At 39.1% G+C, this 25174-nt stretch overlaps 2 protein-coding genes across 2 annotated transcripts; one reads left to right on the forward strand and one right to left on the reverse strand.

Moving 5' to 3' along the window:
- Nucleotides 1–1229: 1229 nt before the first annotated feature.
- OR51S1 (olfactory receptor family 51 subfamily S member 1) lies at nt 1230–2201 on the reverse strand. The gene has a single exon (XM_069469339.1). The coding sequence runs from the start codon at nt 2199–2201 to the stop codon at nt 1230–1232; it is 972 nt and encodes a 323-aa protein (XP_069325440.1).
- Nucleotides 2202–14272: 12071 nt separating this feature from the next.
- Nucleotides 14273–15229, forward strand: LOC138384073 (olfactory receptor 51H1-like). The gene has a single exon (XM_069469340.1). The coding sequence runs from the start codon at nt 14273–14275 to the stop codon at nt 15227–15229; it is 957 nt and encodes a 318-aa protein (XP_069325441.1).
- The last annotated feature ends 9945 nt before the right edge of the window (nt 15230–25174 follow it).

Consider the following 25174-nt stretch of genomic DNA (forward strand, 5'->3'; position numbering starts at 1 on the left):
ACCAGGGACTGGCTCCAAGGTGTGGATTTGGCTTAGGTCTGCACCATATATCTCGATCTGGAAACCAGGTTGAAGGGGAAGTACCTCCTAGGCAGGAACTACCCTAGTATAAGAATTCAGACCCCATTGTAAAATCACAATTAAGCTCCTGCTCTTACCACATACACTAGCATCCTATTGACCAAAACGAGTTATGAGCACTACATTGACCAGAGAAAATCATGTGTCTAAGCTCAAATTCAGAGTGAAGGTAAATACAATCTGCACACTCTGACCCTCATGATGTGGCTGTGGCTGTGTAATACCACCACTAGGAAGTAAAGAATTGAGATCGATAATTCCATACACCACATGTAAGATTCCATTTATATGAAACATTATATTTATAAGTGTTCACTAAAAAACATAATTGTAGTTATATTTTGATGAGATAATTTAAGGTATCTGTTATTTATTCTATTTTTGTGAATTATGTGAAATTTTTAAAATTTAATTTATTTAATGGACAAATAATAATTGTACAGATTCATAAGATACATAGTGATACTTCTATACATATAATGTTTAGCAACCAGATCAAGGTAATTAGCATATCCATCATCTCAAACATTTATCATTTTTTTGTGTTGGGAACATGAAACAAGCATACATATTTAATACTAACATTTGAAAACTAAACGATGAAAAAATATTACTTTCCCTCTTTTTTTTCCTGGCCTGATCAGAGTTAGCCAGCTCAGCTCGTGGTATGAGGAGCCTAAGTGAGTGACTATTTGCATGGTCTTCCTTTATCTAATCCCTAAGGACCGGTCAGAATTCCTACTTCTTATGAGAGTCCAAAACTAGTGGAATATTTCTGTCTTCTCTTTCCTTTGCCATGTAGCTGTTTAACTCCTCAGCTTTCTTATTATTCAGGTACAGATATAGTGACGGAATTAACTGCAATAAAGCAACAGCCACACACTTAAATGGCTGTGACAACGTCTGGACTCTGGCCCTTTCTATGCCATTGACACGTAGTGTAACAGTGGGTGGATCACCTCCATCCCCTGGGGCTTGTCACTTTTCATTGCTATACACCTGCACACTACTAGGGACAGGCAGATACATCCATGTACCCGCCCTTATGTGTGCTTGCATGACCATTTCATGCCTGGTGAACTGAGTCCTCAGCCATAGAAACTTTTCTATTGGGAGCTCAGTGGCTCCAAACGTGAGGGACATCCTCCTCACTGACTACAATCCACCTTCCCGGGCTGTAACCTCTTGAGTATTCTCTCTCTTATCTCCTTCATTTTGACACTGTAGAGCACAGGGTTCATCAGTGGAGGAAGCAGGAAGTGGACATAGGAGAGAAGAGTATGGGCATGCTGAGGGATTGGCAGGTTCAGGCGGTTAATGAGAGCCAGGAGGATCATGGGGATGTAGAAGAGGAGCACAGCAGAGAGGTGGGCAGCGCAGGTTTGCCCAGCCTTCCAGCGATCTTCCTTGGACCCCACACCTTGCAAAGCTCTGCCAATCAGGCCATAGGTGAGGAAAATAAGCAGGGGATCCAGTCCCATGGCTGACAGGACCACAAAGAAGCTGTAGAGTGCACCCCAAGCTCCCTGGCAAGCCAAACGAGCCACATCGGGGTGCAAGCAATAAGAATGTGTCAGGACCTGTGGGTGGCAGTAAGGCATGTGGGCGAGGAGGAATGGCAGGGGCAGATGGAGACTCAGGCATCGGAAAACAATAGCCAGGCTGATCTTGCTGATGACGCTGTTGGTCAGGAGTGCTGGGTAGTGGAGAGGGCGGCAAATGGCCAGGGCCCGATCGATGGCCATGGCGAGCAAGACAGAGGACTCCATGACAGAAAAGACGTGGACAAAGAACATCTGTAGAAGGCAGGCTGAGGCAGGCACAGTGTGTGCATCAGCAAGGGCGAGGCCCAGCAGTGTAGGCATCAAGGCTGTGGCCAAGCCAACGTCAGACACACTAAGCAAGCAGAGGAAGAAGTGCATTGGGCGGCGCAGGGCAGGTTCCAGAGCAATGATCCAGAGGACGGTACTGTTGCCCAGGACAGAGAGCAGGTAGACAGCAAGGAGGGGCAAAGCCCACCAGGAGGGTGCAGCTGACAGGCCTGGCATGGCCACCAGCAAGAAGGTGGGGGTCATTGACGTGCTGCTATTGGGGGTTTCCAGGGAGGGGATTGTTGACATAGTTCAGGATTCTGCTTTGAACTGTGGAACATGAAAACTGATTAGAAAGATTTATTTAATTTTGTGTCAAATTTGCATGATGCTTAGCCTGTGTCTTCCCTCTCCTGACTCACACAGTCCTACACAGACACACTTCCTCCTTACACACACATTCATTTGATAGTCTATGAAGTATTCATCCCTTGCCTCGGAGCTTTTTCTGTAGCTGTCCTCAAAGCTCTGTGGCTCTGTTTCTTTCTGTAAATTGTTTTCCCATTTTTGTGTACGCCTGCCTCTCCCTGTAGTGTTTTTCTAATTTATCTCCCCCCTTAGTGACAAACTCTTGAAAAGAGGTTCTATACTTTGTATCCATTTTTTTCTCCTCCCAATTTCAGACAATGTGACTTCTGTGCTGCCTAAATACATTCACATTTTGGTATGCTTAAACTGCTTTTATTAAGTCACCAATTATGCTTTTTTTCCTAAATCAAGAGACACTCATTTTTTCCAAGCTTGAGTTATTTCTTAATGAGCTTTGGGTGCTATGAGTCATTTTTTACTTTTCTTTTTTAATTCTACTTCTTAGAATTTCACTTTTTGTTCACCTTTCTGTGTCCCTACAAGTTTTACATTGGTACTTTTGAAGAATCTTTACTTGGTCTTCTTCTTTTTCATCAGTGGTCTTATCTATTTTCATGACTTCAACTAAACTCTGAAAATTGATGAATCACAAATATATTTCCTTAGACCATTCCATATTCATCTCACTCTGGAAATCTCTACTTGGATGTCCCACGCATTGTAAATAAATAATCCAAAACAGATCTTAACAAATGCCTCTTGAAACCTCTCCCAGAGTCCTCATTTAGGAAACAGTGAAGGGAAAACTACAACAGTAGTAAAATCAGTGGGACACATCTTGGTTCCCTAAATCAGTTGATGGCGGCACCACTCATTAATTTTCCAGAATGAAAGCCTCAGAAGTAGCCTCTTCTCACATACGATATTATTATATTTAAAATTTCAACAAGAAGGACTAGGCATACAAGATAGTCTTATCTCCTTCCCTTAGCGAAAAGCCCCCCAAAAAGTTGGAAATTCCAGACAAAAATGACCATGAAAATAGAAATCTAAGGAAAAACAAAATAAAAACTTGTGTTGTCAGGAGAATGACATAGATATAAATTAACTTTACACATTTATTACACAATTCTAAATCTATATGTCCTAAAACATGAAATTAAAAAATTTAAATACTATGCAATAATTTTCAAACTGAAAAAGGAAAATAAATGTAACAAAAAGCTTAATTGATCCCACAGAAAATGTTAAGAAAGGAATAAATAGAAACAGATATTCGTGTCTGGTGTGATGGAGCGAGGAGGCTGACAAATCCTGAGAAGCATCTGCAAAGCTGGCCACCTATCACTAGCATCCACTTCAGCACTCTGGAAATCCACCAAGGATATCAACCTGTGTATTAAAACTACACTTTTGGCATTCTGACCTGGGGCTCCTGTCCTCACCCCCAATGCCTCTAGCTTTGTCTACAGTGCTGGAACAGGGAGAGCCAACAGCTTTGTTCTGGCTGCCTGGGGCAGCATCCTTTATTCTGAGCATTGTCAGTGAGCATGCCAATTTTGGTGGCAAGTAGATAGGGAGGGCCAGCAGTTCTACTGCCCTGACATTGTGGTCCTCTTGGGGGCACTATGTCTGCTAGCAGCAGACTAGCTGAGGATTTAACACGAAGTTCTGGCTGAAAGGAAATAAAACCAGATGGTAAGTAGAATTTACAGGAAGGAATGAAGAGTACTGGACATAGTGAATATGTGGGTAAATGTAAAGGACTCTAGATGTGCTTTTCTTAATGTTCTTTAAATTTCCTTGAAAGACATATATTATGTGAAGAAACATGCTGTAGTGTTGGGCTAATAATATATATAATATGTGTATATGTATGTATTATAATTATATAAAAAAGGGGAGAATGGAAATATATTGAAATAAAATTTTCAAATTTTACTAGAGTTAGGTTAATATTATTTGGAAGAAAATTATATGTTAATGTACATGTTAATCTATAGAGCAACCACAAATAAAATAGTTAACAAAAGTAAAAATATAATCAAGAGATGCATTAAAATGGTTCATCAGAAACACTTATTTAACACAAACGAAGTCAATGGAAGAACGGAGGAACAGAAAAGACACAAGACTAATAGAAAACAAATAGCCAAATGGCAGGTGGGATTTCAATCATATCTGTAATCGCAAAGTGGATGGACTAAACACACCATACAAAAAGCACACATTGTCATGCAGAATAAAAAAGCAAGTTATAACCATATTCTATATAGAAGAGACACACCTTAGATTCAAAGGCATAAATAGGATGAACATAAAAGATGGAAAAATATACACTCTGCAAAAAACCATATGAGAAATGGAGTGGCTATATCAATAACAGACTAAATATATTTCAAGACAGGAAATATTATGAGACAAAGCAGGACATTTCATAATGAAAAATGGTCAATATCAAGAAGATATAACAATTATAAAAGCATATATAAATAAAAATAGATCCCTAAAGCACATGAAACAAGATGGCAAAATTAAAAAGAGAAATAGGCAATTCAACAAAAAAAGTTAGAGATTTCAATATTACAATCTTAATAATTGATAATTATACAAAAAATCAGCAAGGAAATAGAAATTCTGAAAAACACTGTGAATCAAAAATGACATTTATACAATACTGTCCACAACAACATTAGAATGTACATTTTTTTTCAAACTCATACAGGAACTTCTGTATGAGAGACTATAGGCTGGGAGACAAAATAAACCTTAATAAATTTTAAAATATTGAAATCACACAAAGCATGTTTCTGGCTAAAACAGAATTAAATTAGAGCACCACAACACTGAGAAATCTGGGCTTTAGACAACACACGTCTAAATAACCAATGAGTTAAAGAAGAAATAATCAGGAAAACTGAAATCTATTTTAAACTAATGTGAAGTATAATACATAATATCAAAACTATGGTATACAGCTACAGCAGGCCTTTGAGGGAAATTTATAGCTCAAGATATCTATATAAGAAATAAAGGTCTCGAATCAATAACAGCTTGTACCTTAAATAGTTACAAAACAAAGAACAATCAAACCCCAAAGTAAACAAGTATTGGTGAGGATTTGGAGAAAGGGAACCCTTATACATTGTCAATGGGAATCTAAATTGGTATAGTCATTATAGAGAGCAGTATGGAAATTCCTCAAAAAATTAAAAACAAAACTACCATCTTATCAGCAATCCCACTTCTTGGTATGTATTATTATAAATACCAAATCTCACGGTAATTCTAAAGAAATTAGAACCATGTGATATTGTCACAGATAGACTCAAAAATCCAGAAATAGATTTTTGTTATATAGAAATTATATATGTGTCATTTAAAATCTATGGGGCAAAGATAAATTTTAAGACCTGCTGCATTTTTTAAAATTTAATTTAGATCTCAGTCTTGTAGTATGCATTGAAAATAAATTCTAAATAAAACCAAGACTGGATGTGAAGAGAAAAATATTATTATATTTAGATAAAAACATAGCAAACTTTATAACATTTAAACAATTTCTTGTTACATCACACAATTGCAGACAGATAATAGCAAAGACTCAATCATTTTTCCACAAACACATGCATGCAGGCAATGAATAAGTCCTATTCCTTCACATACACGCACATTCACAAGTAGCCCTTCAATGTGAAGCACACATACATGCAGTTATACACATTAGAAAAGAAGGTGATCATGAACATAGCTCTTGTGATCACATCTCACATCACACATACTGTTAGATCATTCTTATTTTACTCCAAATATTTGGTAGATTACTGCAAAGACAAATAATTCTTTCTCTTGTTGCAATCTTCCTTTCTATAGATTTATTTTTTTGGATTCAAAATCATAAGTGGGGACATGGTCACCAAAAGACATTTACAAATATTTTTGTTCATTACCAGATTGGTTCCCACTAAGATTATTAAAGGGATGGAACGTGGGATATTTAGTTATAAGGGTGATTGGATGCTGGTGAAATGGAGAAGTCTGAGCAGCCACATGGAGATGGCAGATATTATGAACAAATTTGATCACTTTACACTTGTATTCAGACCCTGTCCTGACTATCAGGGTCCTCTTCAAAATTTTCCCTAGTATCACCAGACCAGCATTGAAGAGTGTGGGTCAGACAGGGTCTTTGGTTGCAGATAAATGCTGCGGTATCAGAATAGGTTTAAGAAATGGGAAATGTGAGAAAATGTACAGCATCTCCAGGAGTTGGGCCACAGGGATAAACCAGAGTAGGAAGAAATGGCTAGGAGGGTGGACTCAACACCAAGCCAATTGTTGCCCCATCTGTATCTTGAGAGATCCCCATTTGTCTCTGCCTTAACCCTGAATGTGCTAAGAGAGGTATCTTCAGTGCTGAGCACCAAGCAGTTTGCTGGAGAAAGGTGGTATATCCCATGGATAAATTAACTAATAAAGTAAAAGATCAAATCAGGTATATTATAAAATATGGATATGGTAAGAGACCTATGTATAGAGAGACCAAAAAAATAACAATGACAACAACAAAAGAAAAACAAGCACAGCATCTAGAATTGAGAAATAAATTACTGTAGTGAAGAAACATTATTAGGTAAGTTATAGGTCCTCAATCTATTTATTTATTTATTTTTTATAGGTCCTCAATTTAGATAATAATCTCCAATATTTTCAGTTTCAAATCTTTGTGGGTTGAATATAAGGCAATAGTCAGTTCTGCTGCTCCCTATATTCAGATGATTTCTCATACTTGTCTTTACAAAAATTCCTATGGAATTCGTCCTTGCCCTGAAGAGCATAGGGATGAGGACTCCAGCAGATTATCACTGGGGCAGGGTAGGTTGAAAGTCAGACCATATATAAGGGACAGAAGATACCACCATTGAATTTGCAAGATTTCCCAAGTCTTAGCACCACCCAGAATCTCTGGTCACCAGTAAGTTTAGAACTATACTACACAATTTTGAGACATCTCTCAGCATAAAGTTGATCAGCAAAATCTTCTCCAAATGACTTCCTAGCTCTAAAGTATGGTATTAAATTATAGAGTCCTTTATTTCTAGTTGTATTAGTCTTTTACACAATCGCAAATACTGCATGCTGCTTCATAGCTCTTGCCTTTGCACCTGTGGTAATGTCTGCCTTCTCTCCATTTTCCATCTCAGGAACTAATTTATTCTTACTATAATTCATGGTACCAGCTCCCACAAGCCTTCCAATATATTACTCCCCTTCAAATGAATCACTTCCTATTCTACTCACTGATTAAACTTTGCGCATTATTATCGCATAACTTAGCTCACTATTATAACTCTTTCTATGCCTTCCTGCTATATTGTGAGCTATTTGCAGACAAATACTGTCTTTTATATTTTTCATTTCTATAACTACATTAACATCTATCCTTTATACCTGAAGTGAGTGTGGTGAATGCCATGAGTTGTTTTGAAGAGCCTGCTGAAACAAAGAATCCTCCCATTGCTCAGATACCGAGCTTCACATCTCTCTACCTTCTGCGAAAGGCACTGTGCTTTTCTTACCTCTTTTCTTATTTCTTATCTCTCCATCCTAGTCCCTCAGCCTCAGTCTACGTTTTCACTTTTCAGAAGTTGAAGTAACTTCCTGAGAAGTTTCAGATTCTTTGTCCTTTCTCCTTTCTTTCTTTACAGGCTCAGAAACAGGAATTGCCACCCGTTTCTCCCTGCTCTTTCCTCTCTTTTCTGCTTCATCTCCCCATGTCCTACCCTCTCCCTGTTTATTTTATCGCTCTCACTCCCAGTCTTAGTGTCCTATCCCACACCTGTTTCTCCCTTTGTGCAGTTCACTCACCACACCTGGTTTCTCCCAGCGACTCTTACACACTTCGGTGTTGCAGTGAATTGCCTCGGCTGTATTCCTTATGTTACCTGGTTGTACCATGTCTGGGAGTGTGGGTGGGGTGTGGGGTACAGGAAAGTTGAGCATAGGTGTCCAGCCTCTTGTTGCCAGAGCCCCATGGGGGAACCTCAATGAGAATAGTTAAAAGCCTATTTTTCTGCCCAGAAGAAGGAGGTCCATGATGACCTTTGAACTGCACCAGGAATGGAAAAATCTCTCCATCTCTAGCACCCAGTTCTGCTCTTACAGCCCATGAAACAGGTCCCGCTCCACTCCACACTAGTCTTGAATTCAGAGACCTGGTAGACCCTAATGATCTGTCATGCGGTGACCTGTCTGCTCTTGGGCCATTACTACAACCCCTCCCCAGCCTTTGTTCAGATAATAAGCCCCAGAGGGTGATCCAGCTCAGTCCTCAGAGACACTTTCTGGTTTTGATGTTTATCTTTGTTTTGACTAATTGCCATCAGCTTAGTAGGATAATACATGGTGTTAATGACACTAAGGTCACAGGCTTCACCTCTGTAGGAATCACTTAGTCACTTCGCTTTGCACACTCAGGCTTTGTCCTGAAATAACTCAAGGACTACCTGGGCTTCAGAATGAGCTCTTATCTTTGTTAGGATTTAATCCCCATATCTGGCCACATGTGCACACTGTTACATACAGTCAAATCTCTTGGAAATGCGTCAGCTAGCTAAAGAGTGAAGAGCCCCTCACTCTTCTGGCCCACTCGTTTTGAGTCTTTCTTTGTCTCTCTTCCTTGTACTTTGCACTTTCACATTTTTCCTTCCATGTCTTTTTCTTAATAAATACCCTATTTTCTGATGGACCAAGTATCACCAGACACCCCCACTCGCCTTCCCAGCTTGTGGGTTTTTTTTTTGTCACACCCTGGATATAATCGGCCCAAATCTCTGTCAACAGCTTGGGCATTCATTGTGCGCCATGCCATGCACTGCTCCTCCCCTCCTTCAGACCTTTCTGGGGAGTGTTTTTGTTCCTGTAATCCCTGCAGCAGATCTGGGCAACCAGATCCCAGGTCACGGGTTTATCCTGGCTCGTCCCTGTCACTTCCAGACTCCCTTTCAGGAGATGGTCCATTAATCTTTCTATCCCCAGGGTACAGCCAAATGTCTCCTGGACTCAAGTTACTGTTTCCCTCCTCCCACTTCCTTCTAGACAATTCCAGCTGGTGTTATCTATTAGACCTGGAGGTTGCCCTCAAACTTACCAACTGATATTTAGCCCCATGGTTAATGGGGCAGTGGACATTGATAAATCTGGCCTTAGTGTAACTGGCTCCCCATTGAACAAATATCAATGACCTCGCTATAAACTTCTCCCTTAACTAACTACTTGACTTTTCAAGTTCTTTCCACAAAATGGTGGATTTTCTGCACGACAAAGGAGCTAAAATTATCAAGGTCCCTGGGCAGACTTCCTGACGAGATTCACCACCCCTGACAACCTGCTCCCAATGTACCATAGACATCAAGACCTGTCCAAGGCACATGGCCCCTTCTTTAAAAGCCCTTGATGTCCCTTAGTTGGGGAGATGGATTTGAGGCAGCTTCTTCCAGTTTCCTGACAGCTACTAAAAATTCCTTTTTTCCTTGGCAATCCTTGTTGTCTCAATCATTGGACGTTCGTGCGATGAGTAACTGTACCTAGACTGAAACCCCCTTGCAGTTTCAACAGCAGTATCTGCTCAGAACCTCCACAATCCCATATTCAGGTCCTGTCTTAGGCTCTCTATTTTTTTCTATGTACCATTCCCTATCCTTTCATCACCCTGGGACCCAAGGCTTTCTCTCCTCCAATAGGGCACCCGTATCTATCTGTTCTATGGTGTCCTTGACATCCAGGTTGGTAATTTATTAATGTGAGAAATAAATCTGTCCTAATAGGTTAGAGGGAGGGACAGAATTAAACTATCCCTAGCTGCTGCCTTTTCTCCTATCAACAAGTGTGTTGTTTGATATTATATTTCAGGAGGCCATAGTATGGTGCTGTGGAATTCAGATGTAGACCAGTCTTGGTGAAAATATCCACTTCGCTACTTTCTTGCTATAAGACTATAGACAAGCTACTCCACATTGATGAGCTTCAGTTTCCTAATCAGTAAAAAGAGCTCTATATAAAGTTAACGGAGTGTTTAGCACAATGCCTAACTCCTATTATTTACAGTATTTGCTCACCAATATCAGTTTTCTAGTTTCCTCCCTTTGCTGTCTAAAATAGGTTTCACTCAACAGATCATTTCTGAGCACCTGCTATATGCCAGGTATTGTTCTAAGTTGCAGTAGTAAAAAAGAAAGATGAGACTTTTTTGTGGGTCTAACATTCCAGAAGAGAGTGACAGAAAATAAATGAGTAAACAATGATGATAATTTCAGATGGCTCTATATAAGGTCTATGAAATAAACAGAAAGGGTCAAAGGATAATAAACAGAGAGTGGCTGAATTTTATAGAAATGATAACATATCTGGACAGGTAATATTTAAGCTAAGACTTAAATACTGATAATGAACTAGCTATGCAGAGATATAGAAAAAAATGTGTTTCAAGGCAGTACCCAGACAGTGTGACAAGACTAAGCTTGGTGTTTATGAGGAACAGGAAGGTGACCAATGTACTTGGAGTTAAAGAAAGGAGGGAAAAATTATAATAAGAAGTAATTGGAGGTATTTGCAGGACTCTGCTATGTACTGTCATGAGACATGGCTAGAAATTTTTATTCTAAGTACATGAGAAGACATCAGGGTGTTTTAAAAGCAGAGGGGTGTAAAGATGTGATTTCTGATTTTAGAAAGTTGCTTCCACCTGCTATGCAGAGTAAGAATGGACTTTGACAGACAAAAATGGAAGCAAGAAGACCATTTAATGGGAACCTTTCAAAGCAATTAAGAGTGGAGGAAAAGTGACTCCTTTTGCCTCTCAGACCAAATATGTTTCTACATTTGTATGCGACACCACCATCCTTCTATCTATCTGGACAGAAATTACAAAGTTATATTTTCTGACCAAGCATTAAATATTTACCAAGTTCTGCTAATTCTCTATGATGCTATTGATAGCACAGCTTGTCCTTCTATCCTGTTGTCTCGACCTTCATTTATGCTGTGTTAACCTCAATGTGTCTCCTATTCTCCATTGCTTCCTCCTCTTTTAAGGAATATATCTGATCATTTTACTTTCTTCTGCAGAATTTTTCCATTGTTCATTCCCCATCCCTTGGATAAACTTCAAATTATTAAGGCATTCAAGGAACCTAACACATTTATTATAAGCAGTGAGAGATAGAGGTTAAGATATTGCAAGTAGAGCAGTTCCACATGTTGATTATCTGAAATAGTACCGAAGGAGTGATTATGGGATATAGGGATGAATTTTATTTAACTTAAGGAATTCAACATTATGAGATACTATGGCATTAGAAGCATAATCTGCATTAATATTAAATTACTCCGGGACCATGTGGATGAATGGTAAGTGAATAAGAGAGCTTAGATTATGAGCCTCATTTTATATGAGCATTTCTTCCTTACCTAGCCATGGTGACCTTCAAGATCCAGGAAGTCCAGAACATGCCTAGGACAGCGAGGAGGCCTTGCTCTTTTATTTCTATGCTAAGTAATTGCTACAATCTAATTCTTACAATTACATCAGGAATCTGGGACAATTTCCAATGTGAGATTCTCTGTTCTCTTCTGAACAATGACAACGATAATTACCATGTCCACTTCACAGGATTACATTTAGGAGGATTTATGTTATAATGATTATATTATGAGATGAATGTAGTAATTATAACTAATAAAGCTCAGCATTAATATAAGATATTATTGCTGCTGCTATTATTATTATTGCTAGGACAGGTGGGAACAGTAGCTTCTGAAGGTGATAATTAGATATTGTGGCATATTTATTACCTCTTGATTAATTGGGACAATGGTTAATGACTTCCTGAAGGAATTTTTGCTTTCCTTTTACACAGGGCATGATTTATGACATTGAAGATTAAGAATGAAGGTGAAATATCAGAAGAAATTTATTTATCAGGGAATTGTTTCAACTTTAGAATTCCTGTTGAACGGGAAAATCATAGAATCACTTTTCCTTGAGTTTCGCTGTTGTTGTTGTTACTTTTCTTGTGTTTTGAGAAAAACAAGGCAAGTATCATGTACTCGGGGTATAGAAACAGTGAGATGGCTAAGAGACTAATTGAATAGTAGGTAGCCTCTGGAACTTCCCAACCTCTCAGACACACACACACACACACACACACACACTCACACACACACTTTTCTAATAGCCTCCACAACACTATCTCATTTCCCAGAAATGAGAATCTAGGGTGTGGTTTTACAGCCCTGGAAAGACCTCCTGGGTCTTGAACCCCTGGGAATAACCCTGTTTGTGGATCTGTGAAACTCCCCATGGCACAGTAAGGAGAGGAATGCTGGAGAGGCTCAGGGCATAAAAGTCCTCAAGGGGTGATGATGATGATTTTTCCCGGTAAGCCTCGTGCTGCTTAAGAATCTTTTTGCTAGGGTTCCTCTCAGCAACCAGGTAAGTTTTAGAGTAAAACCAGAGGATAAGGTTTGTCTGTGGAGACAGTATGCTCAGATATCATTACTGAAGTCTCTAATTGACTTCCAGTCACTCCCTTCTGTTTCCCTTTTCTTCTTTGCCCTTCAGTCCCCAACCCAAGCACCTATGTCCTCTGTGTTGTCATCTTTCTCCCTCCCATCTGCTTTAATGGAAAGATGTGAAGTCAACCACCTTCTTTAACATAAAGGCATATAGGTGACCCCTTTCTAAGCGGTGGGTAGGTATCTGATACTTCATAGTGAAGGCATTGTCTTTGCAGGTAGGAGGATCCAGATCACTGGAACTAAAGTAGGCAGAAGGTAACTGTCACCTATAGAAAACTGCATGCATATCTCTATGTTGGCTAGACATTGAGTCTTTAAAATCCTTTCTGCAGAACCTACAATGATTGAAGTTTGGGAATGGTCCTCTTGAGAGAAGAATTTGTGCCCTTACCACCTGGTGAGGGGTGTTTACAGTTAATCTCTACATCAGGAGGGTTTTTACCCCTGTTTCCTCAGGTCCTCACTGCCCATCATAAGTCCCAGTGTGATGAAGGGTAAAATTAGCTTTTTAAGACCAGTCCCAATCTGATTGTAGTATTCCCAAGTGTCCTAGAATGTCTAGAAACCTGGAAGTTCTCCTGCTGCTTATAGTAAATGAAAGTTTGTTTTTTGTTTCTGCTATTTCTGCAATAGAGAGATTACATAATTTATTTTATTTTCTACCTGCTCCTTCAATCTAGGATCTATAACAAAGTCACATAACTTGTGGGAGCCAAAGGGCAGATACATCACACTTATGCAGTCTTTTCCCCCCTAAGCACATTTCATTTTACATGATTCAAGTGGCTGTCTGTGGTTCTGTGGTTGCGAATGATTCTAAGGCTACATCCAGCCTCAGGGAGAGTGAAAAAGCACCCTGCTCAAACAGAGGCATGGGCACATGCTCTGGGTATTTCCACCCCCGCCCTCCATACATGATCTGTCACCTTCATGAGAGTCCTGGGTATAGGGCATATGATGGGTGGGGATGGCATCCTCTGTGGGTAATCAAATAATTCATATTTTATATTGACTCTTATATTTATATTAACTGTGTTATTATGTCCTCAGCCTCTGACTCAACAACTTGTAAGATATTGATTAGAAAGAGAGAAGAAAGGACAGGAGAGGCAGAAGATGTTTTACCTAATGGGTTGGTACTACACTGTGTACTTTAAACTAAGTATTGCTTATTTTTACTTGGGTGAGTAATTTTCCCCCTGGTCAGTGGAAACCTTCTCATCAGCACACAGCGTGGAGTAATAATTTCAGGGATTTCGTCCTCTCTTACACTTTGCCACCTGCTTACATGCACACGCGTGTGGAAATAGAATGGCCCCACCCTTTGGGAAGTCAGAGTCCAACATATTGTTAAGCTCTGTCACTGTATTTTTAGGAAGCCACTCATCAGGATCCCACAAGCTCCCTTCCCATGCCGACTTCACACTGACATCATGGCAGATAATAACCACTCCCACTTCCAACATCTTTACTTTGTCTTAACTGGAATCCCAGGGCTTGAGCAAAAGTATTACTGGATGGCATTCCCGCTGGGTGCTATATATGTCATTGCTCTCTTTGGCAATGCTGTCATCATCTCTACCATCAAGTCTGAATCGTCCCTGCACATCCCCATGTACTACTTTCTGTGCATGCTGGCGTTGGCAGACATGGGACTTGCCCTTTGTACTTTGCCCTCTATGCTAGGCATATTCTGGTTCAATTACAAGTCCATTGCTTTTGATGCCTGTCTTGTTCAGATGTATTTCATCCACACCTTCTCAGCCATCGAGTCTGGTGTGCTGGTGGCGATGGCCTTTGATCGGGTTGTGGCAATCTGGAGCCCCCTCAGGTACAGCACCATCCTAACCAATGGTGTGGTCTGCAAAACAGGGGTGGTCGTCTTGTCCAGGGCAGTCTGTGTTGTCTTCCCTGTGCCTTTCCTTATCAAGCGGCTCCCCTTCTACCGCTCTAACATCTTGTCCCACTCCTTCTGCCTCCACCAAGACGTCATGCGCCTTGCCTGTGCCAGCACCCGTGTCAACAGTCTCTATGGCCTCATTGCAGTCATCTTCACCAAGGGTTCTGACTCCCTCTCCATCCTCCTCTCCTATATTTTCATTCTCCGAACAGTGATGGCTATAGCCTCAGGGGAGGGCCGGCTGAAGGCACTCAACACCTGTGTTTCACACATTTGTGCTGTACTCATCTTCTACGTGCCGCTCATTGGGGTGACTGTCATTCATCGTTTTGGAAAGCACTTGTCACCACTGACTCATACCCTCATGGCAAATGCCTACCTTCTTGTACCCCCTGTGCTGAACCCCATAGTCTACACTGTGAAGACCAAGGAAATACGAAGAAAGATCATCCAGATATTTGTTCAGACCAAGATTACTGCAGAAGGTTAGGGTTGACCAATATGAGGGAGGAAGAATCTGTTCTGTAAAAGCTCAATTATGACCAGGATAATAAAGATTTATTTATTTATTTATTATGTTTTATGTGTGATTTGGATTGGACAAAAAAAGATTTCCCCGCTCACAGAGAATGCTTTCCTTCCATGTACCAAATTGTCTTTTGCCTAGTATAGAAAGTGCAGCATCCATAAGAATTGTTTGATGTTCTGTCCTGTAACTATATATTTAAGGCATATAACAGCTGAAGGCAGGGAACATTACTAATTACATTTTTAAATGACACTTTTGAACAGAAATAGACCATGGGTTTTTAATGCCTTTAAGTTCATTAAATTAATTTAACATTCCAGTTTAAGAATTAGGAGTGGCCTCCATGAGCCTAGTAGGAGAGAAGCAAACTATAGTCATTAAATAATAAGAGAATACCTGGGGAGAATACATTAAATTAATGTGCATTTTATTAAATACATTTTATTAAAATAAAATATGAATCAGAAAAATAAAAAAGGAATCATAAAATTAAAAAATTCAGAATTAAGAATATAAATGTGTACATAAGAGTATGGGGCTGGTGCTATTGTTGAAGAAAGACTAGGGGTGAAAGCTCTTCCATATGAGAGCTATGTGATGCTCCGTATTCTCTTACCATTGTTATGAAATTAAATTTAATCAGAAATTTAATAGTACTGTGCAGCTATAGGAGGTGTTCAAGAACATTAAATGTTAGAGAATAAGAGAACTAGTGTTTATGGACTATCAACTAAGTAAAAGACACAGTGCCAGATCTCTTTACATACTATCTTATTTGATAATCACAGCACCCTGATGAGGGAGAGTGTTATGCACTGTTTCCAAATGAATCTATCAATGCACAAAGTAACTGATTTGTTGGCCAAGGCTCAGCCAGGCAGATTTCCTAGAGAATGTTGAATACCATCTATATCATAGAAGATAGATATATAGATGTGTTAGGCAAAAAGGTAGTGAGGAAACTCATAGGAGTGGCTTAAAGAATTATAATCAATTTTACTTCAAGGCAAACTAAGTATAGGAAGCAGAAAAAAACAAAGGTGCAGGCATACACTGAGATACCTGTATCCATTTACATGATGGGAATGATTTTCCTAAAGTATTTATCCTTTGTTGAAATCTAACAGAATAGATTCATTGAGACTTGAACGTCATTATCTATGACTCAAACCGGTGACTATTTTAGAAGTTTGTAAGACTAATTCAATAAGATTTTGTGCATAAGAAAATACTATTTCTGTTTAAATATTGCTTACATGTATATGAAGCCTGACAGAATTTATTTTGATAGGTACTCTCTTAGATAGATTCATAAAAATAAACTTTATTATTCTTTTCTTAATTCTATAAGAAACAAAAACACATTTCAGACACCTCAAAATAATATGAACATAAAATATAATATAAATCTTCTGGACTTTGTGGGGAGACTTGAGCTCTACCATGCCTGGAGGGCCTTGTTAAGAGTTTGCCAACCTTATCACAGCCCTGAGTCTGGAGCAGGGAAAACAACCACAGAGCTGCTCCTGTTGTTGTTAAGAGGCTAGACCTAGAGCTACTTTCTCCAATGTGGGGGGAAAGGTCCTAGAAGCAGTGTAACACAGCCAACATTGTCAAGGGATGAACAAGAGTCTTTGAAGACTTTTAGATCTTGGGTGTTTTTAACCATAGAGGATGCTTGAAATTTGGGTGATAAAATTTAGAAGTATTCTAAATCATACAGCACATCTTAGAGACAAATAGAAATGTTCCTGATAGTTGCTGTCTTTGGTGCTTTAAGTACATAAAGGTGGCCTCAGAAACAAGCACAATGGTGAAAGAGTTTGTGTGTTTCCCCATATCCCCTTTCTGCCTTCTTTACTGCCCCTTTTAAAGGTGAAGACGGTAGCTGCAGTAGTATCAAGACCAGAAGTATTAGTAGTAATAGCTACAGTATCAAGTACTAACCACGGCAACTAGTGTTTTTGTGGATTAAGGTACTTTACGATAAGGAGAGTATCCTGGCTTACCTTTGTGAGGTTAATGTGATCACAAAGTCATTTAAACATGAAAGATGGAGGCACGGGCATCACTATCAGAGTGACGAGATGTGATATAAGATTGAGCTGACTCTCCATTGTTGGCTTTGAAGGAATCCATAAGCCAAGGAATGCAGGAAGCCTCTAGAAGCTGGAAAAGGTAAGGAAATGTTCTCCCTCAGGACCTCCTGAAATACATCACTGCTGACACCTTAATTTTAGCCCAGAGAGACCCATTTCAGACTTCTGACCTCCAAAACAGTAACATAATAAATTTGTATTATTTTAAACCAACAGGTTTGTGGTGATTTGTTACAATAGCAATAAGAAACTAATATAGGGATTGATGTTGAAAATAAACAAATAAAGGTGGGTTTTGTGCACTGATAAAAACGCTTCTAAACTCACCTCCTAATTCTTTCTATTTGAATTCATCCTTAGACTCTAGGTGGTCACCTCAGGCAGAAATCATTCTCTGCTGTTCAAAATGTGATGTCCATTGTTTTATAAAAAAAAAAAAGGAGGTATAACTTTAGAAAATAGAAATCATTATTTAGAGGTGGAAAGAGATACAGGCAATCTAAAATGACATATGGTCCCAAAATGTATTGCAACAGACTTTAGGATGTGATGTCATCCCATCAATGTATCTATAATTTATTTTCATAGATAAGCATCACACATCAATGGGCATTTCAAAAATGCACACATAGATGTATGGGCATGGATGTGTATCCACTTTCAGGTATGCATGCACTTCCATAGAAACCTACACAAATAGATGTGTATGCACACAGAGATGTACATATCCACAACTCTACACAGCAATGGAAATAAATTCACACATCTCTAAATACTTGTGCATATACTTTATTACTCAAATGTTGACACATTCACTTTTATGATTTGTATACCAACCCAGATAATTTTTAACACACTTACAATCTCGTAGTATCACATGTATTTAGATCCATATAACTTTATCTTCACACTGTATATTCATATATAGATGAAAACTACATGTGGAGTCAAATTCAGCCCATAACCTGTTTTTGTACAAACCCATGGGCTTTTAAAAAATATTTTTAGAGGGTTGTATTAAAAATAAAAAGAGAGAGAAGGAAAAGCATAGAGATGTTATGTGCCTGAAAATTATGAAATATTTGTTTTTTGGTTATATAGATAAAAAGTCTGTTGACTGCTAGATTTAAAAATTATACATGCATGTGCACACACAATCATGGTAGCAGAGATGAGTATTGTGAGACTGGGTCAACAGGAACTTAAAATTTTGGGAAAAATGGTTTACCTCTTCCATAAAATCATAAAAACTAAAACACATGAAGCAAACACACAAATGTTTAAATTTGTTCATCAGAATCATGCAAACACAACTGTTACTCTCTGTACCTTTCTATATTCTTTTAATTCTCTCCTCATCTCAACTGTCTCACTGAGCATCACTCCCGGAACCACAGGCCCGAAACCTCAGCTGATCTCCAGTACCAAACACCACTTATCAGACTGGACAGTAGCCCAAGGCAGGGCAGTGTGAGTGAGTGCAGTGTCTCAGGGAGCAGAGGACACTCCGACACCAGCTGTTATTACTGAGGTGACCGGGCACCAGCAGGAAGATCATTGTAAGTGGTGAAAACAAATGGCTATGCATGAGCCTTTGTCCTTTCATGGAAAGTCTCTGAGCATTTCTTGGCAGGGGTAAAGAGGAGGTTGCATCCAGATGGAAGAAATTAGAGGGTGATGAGTGGACACAGAAAGGTATGAAGGAGAAGGGAAACAGTAGCTGGATTTTCTTTCTACTGCCAGTATTTTGAAAGGACTTTTGCCTCAAGTTGACCTGAGTTAGGAGGAATGGAGGAGCTTTAGTGGTATGTATGGACATGTCATAGGGGGCAGAGAAGTGATAAGGCTGATGGGGAGAACATATTTCCTACTCACAGAATTGAGTGTCTCAAATTTTTACATGTGGTTATTGCTTTCTTGAACACACCACAACTGCCATTTGTATGTGTTTAAAGCAATCACAATCTTTCCTTGCAGTTGCTACTGGCCCTACTCAGAATGGTCACAGCTCTTTCTCTTCTCTCCCTCTTCTTGGATTCCCTTCCCAGTGCTCTTGTCCTCTCTGTGTCTTCCCTTCAGATCTGTGACCAATGCAGGCTCTTATCTCTGGTATTTGGATTTGATCCTGCTCATGCTCCTGGTGCCAGCATCACTGATAATTGGGTAACTTTCCTTTCAAGAGCTCTAGACCAAAACAAGCTCTAATAGTGCAGCTGACAGTCCTTCCTTGTCAGAGGAGTGGGATTCAGACAGAGGGAGAAGAGTGGTAACATACTGTCCATATCTGCTTAATAAGCATTGGACATTCATCTACCTCCTTTTGTGAAGTGCCTGTTTGATCCATTTGCTTATAGTTTTAAAGAGCTGTTTGTTTTTCTGTTAATTGATTTTGGGGCTTTCTTTGTTAAATATATGTATCTTGAATATTTTCTTTATCTGTGGCTTGCCTTTTCACTTTTGTAATGGTATCTTTTGAAGTAGTTTTGTTTTTTTGAAGTGCAATTGTTGATACTCTTTTCTTTAATGGCTAATGCCTTCTGTGTCTTGTTTAAGAAATCTTTGCTTTCCCCAAATTCATGAAAATATTATCCTATTTTTTTCTTTTGAAAGCTTTATAATTATAGATTGCAAATTTAGGCTTATGTTATATCTCAAATAGAGATTTATTCTCTTATTTACATAGAAGTAGAAGGTGAGGTTTATTTTGTATTTTTCAGACAGATATCTGGTTGTTCTAGCACCATAAAGACATTTTTCTGTCACTGAATTGTATTGATTGCTCTATTGAGAATCAATTAATGATATGTTTGGAGCTATTTCTGGTTTCTTCATCATTTTTTCAGTAATATATTGATCTATCTTTACATAAATACAAGGCCATGCCTAGGGAACCACAGAAAGTTGGCAATTACATTTTTTAGGGCCCCTGTCTAGATAAATGATTTAATTAAAACTGTTTAAATGTCCACTAGCCCATGAAAGGTATAATTATTATGGATGAAGTTTTAGCATAATGGATAGATATGAGCCTTTGTTCTATTAGTTTGCTAGGACTGCCATACTAGACTGCCACAAATGGAATGGGTTAAACAACAGAAATTTGTTGTGCTGGAGTTCTGTGTTTTTGTTGGCTGTGAGGGAGACTGTTCCATGTGCCTCTCCTAGCTTCTGGTGGTTTGCTGCAAACCTTGGTGTACAGATGCACCACCTTGATCTCTGCCCTCATGTCCACATGGCATCTCACAATGTGTGAATCTCTGTGATCAAATTTTCCCTTTAGATAAGGACTCTAGTCATGCTGGATCATGATCCCATCATATTCCAGTATGAACTCATCTTAATTTATCTGTATCTTCAATGACCCTATTTCTAAATAAGAGAACATTCTTAGGTACTGGGGGTTAAGGCTTCAACATTTGCATATTGAGGGGGCCACAATTTAACCCATTCATTGTCCGATCAGGGCACATACATTTTCTTCTTTGTTTTTCTGGGTTTTTATTGTTGCAGGGACTAAGCTTGTCATTACAATGTTGATATTAATAATATTCTCTCTGAAATTGGAGAAAGACAGAGCATAGACCTAGATATTTCCCCTCTAACCAGACTTGACTCTCTACTTGAATGTGGTAACATGCCCTTGATGTTGTAGAAGATGATGGGGAGAGCACGATACTTAGGCGAGTAAGAAGCAAAGAGGCAGGCAAAAGCCACCCCATGTCCCACTTTCACAGGTCAAAAATGAGGATCTTTAATCTTCACCATCAGTCCTGGAAGTTCTGCTCCCAGAGGAGATGCTAAAAATAAGGAAAGATAGATCATTAATCTTTATAATAGATCCATGTAGTGTGTGTGTATATATATGCATATGTATATATGTACACACACCCCCATATATATGGAATCAATGACATGGAAGAACATGGGACATGGGCTGAGTAAAAGATCTAGAAAGATGGATGTTATAGTTAAAGGGAAGGATGCTCAAAACTTTAGTGTTCTAGTATCTCTGATCTGTGACAAGGTCTAGGCCATGTCCACAGGTGATTGACTGAGACATTGTGGAGATGTGTTCCACAAAGATGAACAGTGAGGGTATGAATGTGGCCCAGCTTTCTACCTAGATATATTGAAGCATCCCAGAATCTCATGACAATATCCTTGACAACCTTCTCTTCCATCAAAGCTTCCTTTCTAAACATCCTTCTTGCCCCACCCTGATAACCTTACAATTGAAGCTTGGTGTGCCTGCAAGTTTATAGTAACAAATTTTATCTGGGCTCCCAGTATAGCTCAGAAATCCTTGCACATTCTGAGAGAGACTGGACTTCAGAGGAGGGATGTTCCTAAGCCATGTGAGCCATGTTCCTAAGTTTTCAATGTGTCCCGCAGAGGTACCAGCTTTGGAAAGACTACAATGATAAGGGCCTCTAAGGAGGGTTAATCAGAAGAATACTAACATTTCTACTACACACTCCTTTCAGCCTGACATCCTTCACTAAACGTGAAAAGTTGCCTGGCTGGCCTGAGGAGTGCTTTCCTGAAGAGCCTTGGTGTCATGTCTGCGAGAGCCACTGAGTCTTTTGGGACTGTAGAAGAGTTACAGACGAGGAAATACAGGTCCTACCCTAGATGGCCCATTGTATGTGGGGAGAAAAGTGCCTCTGAAAAAAGAATAAGAAAAAAGAAAGCTGAAGGACTGAAGTTTGATCTGCTTACATTGCGCCGAGCACTTCACCAACCCCAGTTAAAAGAAACAAAGAAAAAATTTTGCAACCTGAGATGAAAACAAAATTTTAATGTGCAATGTCAGCCTAATCCCCAAAATAATAAACCTTGAATATTTCCTGTACTCTCTAACAAAACTAATTGCATTTCTTTTGTTGTAAGGCTGGTATCCAAAAATAAATTATGACCTGTGACTATGATGATCATAATCTATCATAAGCACATCAGCATAAACCTGATAATCTTGGTGAATTTTGCATTATTTTTCTCCATTTATATGCATGTCAGGTTTTGTATTTTGTGAGGCATGTCTTCTGAAGTTTGACAGCTTTACATTCTGTTCAAATAAGTCTGTATTTCTGTTTTTAAATGCTTATTTTTCAAATCTTCCTTTGACACATCATCAAACATCAGATTAAAAAAAATCAGGAAGTGCTGAGAAAAAATAATTAAGAGAATACCAGCAAGTATATACAGAGACCAAGAGAGGGGAAGCTCTGTGTAGGCTTTAACTGTTCAGGTTGAGCGAAAAAGGCCTTCCAGCCTCGCAAAGTCTCAGAAATGACTCTGGCAGCATCTCCAGTGGAATTCCTTTGCTCGTTTGGATAATCACCCATTCAGAAGTGGGGAGCCTTGGAACCATACCTACTTCAGTAAATAGAGGGTCAATATCCTCATCAAACCCACACTACTTGTATATACATACTCCTATGTATACACACAGATATGCAACCTCATACTTTCAGGTATGTAGCTAGGCATGTGCCTTCACAGAACATGCCTATTCAATGACCTTTCACTCAAAGCATGATGGTAGCACACTAATTACACATACTCAAAGTAAATGATTATACTTTCACATATACACATGCTTATACAAACACACACTCAAATTCAAATGCAAATCTGTCTCATCCTTTATGCATGTATTTATTAATATAGGTCTCTGATATACACATCAATTTACATGACATATCAAGATGCTTTTATAGTGCACAAAATATCCTTTCTATTGTAAATATGCATACTGTGACTAACCAAAATATATGCATACAGATGAACCCACGCTCATGTAATTTCAACAACACACCTTCTTGCACAAGCTTTCAAATCCTCTGCCTTCCCATTTGTGCACACAGAGGAGAAAGGAAAGTTAGGGGTTAATGCTTCCAGCTTTAGTCTCCAGTCTCAGAGGAAGCCAGTGTGCATATGGGGCAGTGGGGCTGAGGGGGAGTGAGAACACTAATGCTCTGGGAGGGAAAGGCTGGACAATCCTTTAAATAGGCCCTGATCTGAATCTTCTGCTAAAGGCTGAATTTCAGGAGCTTGTTAGAACTGCTTATGGTCATGCTCTGCTTGGTCCAACATAGAGAAGAGTACAGGGTGAGTGATTTACTGTGTCGGAGTCACCTCTTCCCTTCTCAGAGCAGTAGGACTCAGAGGCTGCGAGAAACAGAAAGGCCAGGCAGGCAACGCACTTTGCAGAATGGCCTGACTCACTGGGAGCTTCAGGGTCCCGGGATCTAGGACCATGGGGCTTGGTTCTGAGATGGGGAGAAGACTCAGTGCTCCAGGTGTGTTGTCCAGGAGACCTTAGGAGGTAAGAAACCTGCCTCCACACACAACAGCTCTGTGAAGGAGGCTGGCACTGAACCTCACCCTGCCCCAGCAGTATTGCTTTACCACTTATTTTCAGATACCCCATCATGAGAAAGGAGCATCTGAATTTCACTGAAACTATTCCTCAGTAAGATATCAACCTATTTTATTTTTTATCCCCTAACTGGCTTGAGCAACACAGCTGACTGATGGACTTATTAACTATTTCCACATAATAGGTGGAATGACTGAGGTTCCAACAGAGCCAATAAGTAGCATTGCTCGACTCAAACACATCCTCACAGATAAGAGCTGAGCTCTCTTCAGTGGGAGAACATGGTTTTTAGAAATATTTTTCTGAACCAAAATTAAGCACTGGTTTTACAACTTTGATTTTATTTTTCGGGAAAAGACAAACTGAATCTAAAGTTAAAAGTTTGATTACCCTAGCTATAATGTTTGAAAAGGACATGACAACTTCAGCTTTTAGTATGCTTTATGCTCATAAGAGTTTTAGCCTATGAAATAATAAAAAATAACATATTTAGTAACAGTTTGGGGAGGAAGGAGTATTGGGCAAGAAGGGAAATTATATTGTTCTTCTTTTTCCTACCTTTCAGAGAATCCTACCTTTTTCCTACCTACATAATAGCTATAGGTTTGCTCAAAACAAGTACTGCTACCTTGAATATGGTGAAAATTCAAAAACACAGTTTATCTGGGCTCCAGGGCCTCTGCTTTATCCCTTTCTGCCTGGAAAAGAAGGAAAAAGAAAAACAATGTAAATTGGCACTACAATGGCTAAATTGACTACTTGCAACAGAGACTATATGACCTACAATTCCTCAAATTTTTATGATTTGACTTTTTACAGAAAAAAATTGCTAACCCTTAATCTAGGAGAAGATGACAATAAAGATAATACATTTAGTTGCAGGTATACAACTGGGCACTCCATTATTTTCCAGCCCCAAACCTCATAGTAATGAATTTAAAGTCAAAGATTACTCAATATCTACACATAAACTGCCCTACTGGCTTCCTACCCTGAGAAGTTACCCAAGGAGCTTAACAGAAGCATAAAAAGACCTGTGGGAAAGTTTGAAAAAATGAGTTGTTAAGTATAAAGAATACAGGGGCAGGAATTACCGTGATATTATTTGTCAAGATAGTTTTCCCTTAGCAGATTCTACTTTCAAGAGAAGTACTGATTCTTGAAAAACAATTACACTTGCGGCTAGTATGATGTACCCCATTTTGATGACATAAATATGAATAAAGAATGAAGAGTATCATCATTTACTGCTGCAAAATTTTATTTATAAATACAGTTGAAGTCATTCCAGTTTATCATTAAACCCAGTGAGTGGCCTTATTACCTAATTGCCCCATTTAAAGACTTATAAATAATAATGACACTTGCTTTGATTGTTGTCACCTGCAGAGAGTAGATTACCTTCCAAACAGAGAACATATTAGC

Source organism: Eulemur rufifrons, chromosome 6, assembly GCF_041146395.1.
Source record: "Eulemur rufifrons isolate Redbay chromosome 6, OSU_ERuf_1, whole genome shotgun sequence".
NCBI classification, from domain to species: domain Eukaryota; kingdom Metazoa; phylum Chordata; class Mammalia; order Primates; family Lemuridae; genus Eulemur; species Eulemur rufifrons.